We start from the raw sequence: 7015 nt of genomic DNA on the forward strand, positions 1-7015 counted from the left end.
AAGTCCTGATTGGAAAGTCCTGAGCTTTGAGCCTGCAAAAGGTCTGGCTCTTGCAAACTGAGGCTCCCTCCCATCTCTTTTTGATTTTTTTTTTTTTTTTTAAGCAAGAAGCTGAGAAAAATCTCCACCACTCGGTATTCAAAGCAATTTTTATTGCTGATTTTTTTTTTTCACAGTGAAATAACTCCTGGATGCAACACCAGCCTGAAATAATTAGAGCTAAGTAGCAGGTCCATACACAACCACCCCGTGTGGGGAAACATTGCAGGGTGTAGTGGAGACAGCCCCGAGTGGGTTCCCTCCTTTTTACCCCCGTGGAACTCAGGGAAGCCACGCCTGAAGGTCAATCCCTTCTTCCTAAACGTGTCTGGAGTGGATTTAATTACCTACACACTTGCCAGGAAGGCTCTCTCAGCTCGAGCTGCTCTTTTCCACCTCCTAGAAAATTCCAGGTGAGCTCTTGGTTCCCAGCTATCCTAAAATCCCTTCCTGTTCCCTGGGGCCCAGTGGATGCTTTTTAACTGCAGAAAACAACGAGCACTGGAATTTCACGTGTTAGGAGGTCGATCAGAACCCTTCAGCAGCAGGTTCTGCCCAAACCTCCAGTTATTAACAGGCAAAAAACCCACCCCTAAATGCAAGTGGGAGGTGAGGGAGGAAGGGCAAGGAAACCAGAGCTGGGCCCCGTGTTTGGGGGAAGTTTCTTGCTGAGCTTTAAGGAACCCTGCCCTGTGCGTGCCAGGGAGCTCTTTGGAGCCTCCCAAAGCCAGTGGGGATTGGGAGAGGGCAGCAATTCAGGCTGCTGGGAAGCTGAACACACAACTAGGACCCTGCTTGAAGCCTTTTTTTATCTGCTGAGCGTCCTGGGGGGGAGCTGTTAGTAAAGGAGAAAGCATTAATTGGAGGGGGGGGGAGTTGGAAGCTTAACAGCGATTTCTTCTCCACAGAAACTCTGCAGCCATCAAAAAAGGTGTCGGGAGATGAACCTCTGGTTCATTCCTGGAAGATGGGGGGTTTGGGGGGAGGAGGTTTTGATTTGGGAGCTTCTCCCTTCGGGGCTTCGCTCGGCAGCGCCGCTTTACTTCTGCACGGGAGGCCACAGGTTGGGCTGTTTCACCTGCTGCTGCTCCACGGGAGGGAATTTCTCGGGAAGGGAGCACTGCTCCGGGTCGGGGCAGGGAGCTGGCACTGGCACCGGGGCGTCCTGGCACTCCTGCTTCTCCTGAGGGCGCGGGGTGGGCACGGGGAGCTCCTTGATCTCCTGCTTCTCCTGGGGACACGGGGTGGGGTCGGGGGTGGGCACGGGGTCTCTTTGATCTCCTGCTTCTCCTGGGGACATGGGGTGGGGTCGGGGGTGGGCACGGGGGTCTCTTTGATCTCCTGGGGACACGGGGTGGGGTCAGGCAGCGGGACAGGGAGGGGCACGGGCGTCTCCTGGCACTGCTGCATTTCTTGGGCACACGGGGCGGGGTCGGGGCGCGAAACAGGGATGGGCACGGGGGTCTCCTTGCATCTCCTGCTTCTCCTGAGGGCACGGGGAGGGCACGGGGATCTCCTTGATTTCCTGCTTTTCCTGAGGGCACTGGGAGGGCACGGGGATCTCCTTGATCTCCTGCTTCTCCTGAGGGCACTGGGAGGGCACGGGGATCTCCTTGACCTCCTGCTCCTCCCGGGGACGCGCGGCAGCCTCGGAGCAGGTCCCAGGGACTGGCACGGCGCTCTCCTGGCACTGCTGCTTCTCCAGCCCACACGGAGCTGGGTCAGGGCAGGGCACGGGCAGCTCTTTGCAGGCCGGTTTCTCTTCGGGGCACGGAAGAGCCTCAGGTAGGAGAGATGGGGGTAACTTGCACTGCTGCTGCTGCTGCTGCTGCTCCTGGGGTGGGCACTGGGGCACCACGGCCACGGGGGCTTCTCCTTTGCCTGGTTCCTGGCTTGGCAAGGGCACCACCTTTTCTGGGCACGTTCCCACCGCCGGGGCTGGATCCGGGAGCTCGGGATGCTGCTGCGGGCACGGGACGGGGTCGGTGAGCTCTTGGCTCTGCTTCGGGATGCTCTTGCTCAGCCCCGGGGGAGGGTGATCTCCTGCTTGATTTGCGTTTGATTCAGGGACATCTTGGCAGGAAACGAGACCGTCTGAAAGAAAGTCAGGGTGTTATTGTGGCGCTGAGTGAAGCGCAGCAGGAGGAGGGGGAGCAGTTACAAAACACAGCTGTACTGAGAAACCGGAGCGAAGTTCTCTCGGTTTGCCCTTGGCTTCCCAAGGCAGGTTGTCCCAGAATTACGATTTGCTCTTCATTTTTTTCATCCTGCCTTTCAGCTCCTGCTCCGACTCTGTCTTATCTCGTTCCTCCTTTCTGCACTGCAATGTGGGACAGCCCTGTCAGGTCTGACTGAGGTAGAGCCACTCCTTTGAACCTGGAGCTGATTTACACTTCACAGTCCTTCCCCCCCTCTTCCCAAAGTGTCAACTCCCTTTTATTTCTGTCCTGGGGAATTGATGAGAGGAGCTGCCAAATCACAGATCTCCTGGTTTTGAGAGAGCAGCCTCAGAAAGTCAAAATAATAATAATATAAAAACAGTGAACGTGGAAGACAAACATTTAAAAGCACTTTCAGCATGTCAGAAAGCAGGAAAATACAGATGTGGGGCCAACAGGATATTTTACACTGGCAAAAGTGAAATAATTCACTTGCTTTTGCCACTTTAACAGTGGTTTCCAGGTTTTACTTGGAATTAGAAGCCTTTTCTGCAAGTAATTAAGACTCAATCCCTCCTCTTGCTCTGCTTCCATCCTGACTTTGCTGGTGATGTAAAGTGGTGACCTGTGGCCCAGGCCTTGGAAGTGCCATGGAAAGAATTAGCGGTGATAAATGTCTCTCCCCGTGCTCCTGGATTGTCCTGGCCACTAATGACACCTGTGACCTGCATGAATCAGAGCCCCCAGGAGGGACTTCTGCTGCCGAGGCCACTCCTAGGTGGACTTGGGTGTTCCTGACAATTTGGGAAACTGTTTTGTGGCTGCTGCTCAGCTGCTCAGCTGGGCTGTGGGAGCATCTTTGCTAAAAGCCCCTGCTGCTGCTTTCCTAAAACCAACTGAAAGGCAAAGATTGAAGGTGGGAGTTGGGAAAGTGGTGCCTGGAAGGGGCAGTTTTGAAGCCCCCCTCGACACAGGACCTGCCTCACTGTGGAGTTGTGGGGGAGAGAGAGAAAGAGAGGGAGAGTGGCAGCTCCTTCTGCCTTCCCCCTGTGATTGCTGCTCCTCTCAGCCCATATAATAATAATAATAATGGCCAAAGCCAATTCCCTCCTCTCCTCTCCCTCCTCCAGATCAACATCCCCCCTCTCTCAGAATTTTTTTTTTAATAAGGATCTGATAAGATCAGTGCTCTCATCCTCCTACAAGCCCCTCGTGCCCCGAATCCCTCCTTTCCAAAAGAACTGCGGTCGAAGTTTTAACAAAAAATCCTTGTTATAAACAGCAAGAATCGCAGGAAATCAGGCTGGGAGGGAGCTTGAGGAGGCCACTGGTCTCCTTTCCCCGAAGGAACATAATTTCATCTGCTCTCCCTTTCAGAAAGGCTCTAATTTAACCCTTAACCACCCTCAGGTTTACACTCAGGCTGAGTTCACCTCCAAGGCTGCCCGTCCTCCCCACAGCCCCTCTTCTTTCCAAGAGCCTTTTTTTTTGCATATTCAGAGGCAGCAGGTAAAGCACTTTAGTTTAAAGAGAGTGCACCCACAATGGGGTAGGAGGGGGAAAAGAAGCTCAGAGAGGCATCAGGAATCCTCTGACTTACCCAAGCAGCCGCCGGGGAGTTCGCACGGGAGTCGAGCGGATGGTGGAGCAGGGGCAGATTTGGGAACTTTTATATGGTTTCAAAGCCCTGCCTTCTGGGAATGAGTCCTCCTGGCTGATGAGCTCACTCTTTCACAACTGCCCCTGCTGCATTTCCTCCACAGCCTTGTTTTACACGTAGGCACCTTGCAGGCAGGGTTGGTTTTATTCCCCTGCCCTGACTAATCCACTTGAACCCAGTGTTGGGTGGGGGTGAAGGTCAGACCCTCGGGTTCATGGGTTTGTTGAGAGCCCCGTGGAGATCAGGGGGTTTGGGGGGGGTGGTGGTGCCACTTCATCCCATCCATCAGTCATTCCACATCACCTAATTCCCACTAATTCTTGGAATGTATTTGTAGTTTTGGGTTGGTTTGTCCTTCACCGATGAATTCTCTGAAATGACTTTAGAGTGCAAAAACTTGTGAGGGATGAGGTGACTTTTCTTTTCCTTAGGAAGATCTTCATAGATTTTACTCTACTTTCATTTCAGAACAGATGATTTTGAATCATCAGGAGGAATTTGTTGTTGGAAAGGGTGGTCAGGCCTTAGAAGGGGCTAGGGAGGTTTGGAGTCCCCACCCCTGGAGGTGCCCAAGGAAGGACTGGATGTGGCACTGAGTGCTCTGGGCTGGGGGACAACCTGTGGATGGGCACAGGGTGGGCTGGATACTCTTGGAGGTCTTTTTCAACCTAAATAATTTTGGAATTTATGAATTAATGTTGTCTTCCGTGGTCCAGATGCCACAGCTCCCACCGATCTAAATGTGACAGAACAGGGAACTGAGTTTATCTCCATCTATCATGTGGCAAGTAAAGGGATTTTAATGGTATCCAAGATTGATCACATCAAATGGGATTGGAAACTGGTCCCATTTAGGTGCCAGAATGGCACTGGAAAGGTTATTTCAACCCCAATGTGAAACAAAGGGTGTTTTCCACAGAAGCACTTCCTTCCATAGGTATTATTCCATGTGAAAAACATTTGTTAGAGTGAGGATAACTCACCACTACCCTCCAGATCTCAGGGAGGGATCAGGACACAGGTCAAGCAGCCCTTAATTGGGATGGGAGGATTATTTTCAGCAGCAGAGACGCCTTGGCCCACACAGAGCTGAATTTCATCACGTTTGGGACTATCTTTGTCCCGTCTCCACCGTCCCACCTGAGCTCTTATCAGCTGCACTTCTTGCTGAGCTGGTCCCAGTCACCACTTGGGATTCCTGGGTAGCAAATGGAAGAAGCTGCTCCCACCTGTGGTGTAACTTCCTCTCTCTTATTAATCCTTTGGCAACTGGAGGTCGGGACACCTGAATTTTGAGCTGTGGTGTCTTCCAGAGTGGGACTTCATGTGTGGGACTCCCTGGCAGGTGAGGCCCTGTCTTGCTGCCTCCCTCACAGGTTTAGTTTTAGTCTCCAGGCTTTGCTAGAGAGGGGGAACACCCCAACCCAAGCCCAAACCTTGGCTCAGGCCTCCCCAGCTGCTCCACTGCAGCAAATTCCACTTGCAGCTCTGGAACTGGGACACTTCCCAGCAGCGGAGAACCTGCCTGGCTGCTTTCTAGGCAGCACTGTGGTTATCAAAATAGCCCTTGTGCTGAGATAGGCTCCTGGAAAATCGCCCTTCAGAGCAAGGGAGATCGAGGGAATCAGATCAGAGGCATTAAATTAATCGGGATTATCGTTGCCCCACCCCTGGAAGCGTCCAAGGCCACGTCGGATGGAGCTCTGAGCAAGCTGGGAGAGACGAAAGTGTCCCTGGCCAGGGTAGAGGGGGTGGAACTGGATCAGCTTTAAGGTCTCTTCCAACCCAAACCATTCCAGGACCACGACTGTTGGCCTGCAAGGGTCTGGAAGGGCACAGGGGGATTTCAGCAGCTCCCGGCGCTGCACCCGAATTTTCGGGCGATATCCCCAAGTGATTGTGCACTGTCAGCTCCGAGCTGGCTCGTGCCCATCCACCAGGGCACCTGGCAGAGGCTCTCTGGTGGAGGAACATCAAGGCAGAGCTCTTGAGCGTTGAGACACCGCTTTTATTTGAGCAAGACTTGAGGTTTTTCGGGGCGTTTTCACCGTCGGATTCGCAGCCTCCGCTTGCGACACGGGCGTGAGGAAAGAAAAGCACTTTCCATGGCTGGGAGGGAGACGACCTGAACCGTGTCTGGAGATCAGAAGGTGGGGCACTCCTGACCTTAAACACTGCTTTGGATGCAGGTCTGGAGAGGCTCAGGGGAGGTCACTTCACCTCCGTGGCAGCCACCTCAGCAGAAAAAACGCTGCTCGTTGCCCCGGAGCCGGCCCGTGGAAAGGGAGGGAATGTTTTTCCCAGACTGGAGGTGTGTAATTGCTTCTCCCTTCCTTGGGAATTGCACAAAGAGCTATTTTTAGAGGCAAAAGGCCACATGCAATGAAATCTGCCCGGCTGAAGCCTTCGGGGAAAGGACGGGAGGGACGTGCCCGGGGTGAGGCGGCTGCAGAGGGGACGTGGAGCTCTCTCACCTGCTGGGGCCCAGCTCAGCTCCCATGGACACCACACTCAGGCCACTAATTCCAGGGAGAACACCACCACAAGCAGGAAAATTGCTGGTCTGAGCCAGTCCTTCCTAGACAGAAAATGCTGCTCCAGCTCCCACAGGTCTCGGGCAGGTGCTGTGCTTGCCACCAAAAGCAAATCAAGTGCTGATCAGGTAATTAAGTCCCCAGAAGCCAAAGATTCCCTGGGAGGTGGCAGCAGTTATTCCAGCAGCTCTGAAGGGAGCTGGAGGTGGAGACCCCTGCCAAGAACCTCACATGGGATCCTCACCTCAGGACTACGTGGATGCTCCTTGACTTTTTTGCCACCCCCGAGTCTGAACCCTCGTGCCCAGAGAAAAGGATCTGAGGGAACCCTTTACCCTCCTGGATTTCGTGTCCTGCCTGTGATTCACAAGTTGCTGAACTGGCTCTCCCAAGGCATGGCTCGCCCAGGTGGCTTTAATGAGGCTGTTTCGTTAACACCCCATCTTGCTCTTTATTATTGTGTCTGTCATCATTTCGGGGTGGACATCATGATTAACTCATCTCACGAGACAAAGGACATAATTACCTGTTCCTGAACTCCCCAGTATCGGTCTGTCTGCCCAGACACTGAAGCCTCTGCTCTCCCAGGGCTGCAGACTGGGAGATTTTGGGGCTGCCCCATC

At 53.5% G+C, this 7015-nt stretch overlaps 1 protein-coding gene across 1 annotated transcript; it reads right to left on the bottom strand.

Moving 5' to 3' along the window:
- Positions 1-1078: 1078 nt before the first annotated feature.
- Positions 1079-2112, bottom strand: LOC126647977 (keratinocyte proline-rich protein-like). Its single transcript, XM_050330597.1, is given in 5 exon segments — positions 1079-1288; positions 1291-1503; positions 1547-1630; positions 1757-2073; positions 2076-2112. Coding segments are annotated over 5 exon segments (861 nt in total).
- Between the last annotated feature and the right edge of the window lie 4903 nt (positions 2113-7015).

This window comes from Myiozetetes cayanensis, unplaced genomic scaffold, assembly GCF_022539395.1.
Source record: "Myiozetetes cayanensis isolate MyiCay16 unplaced genomic scaffold, myiCay2020 scf41, whole genome shotgun sequence".
NCBI classification, from domain to species: Eukaryota; Metazoa; Chordata; class Aves; order Passeriformes; family Tyrannidae; genus Myiozetetes; species Myiozetetes cayanensis.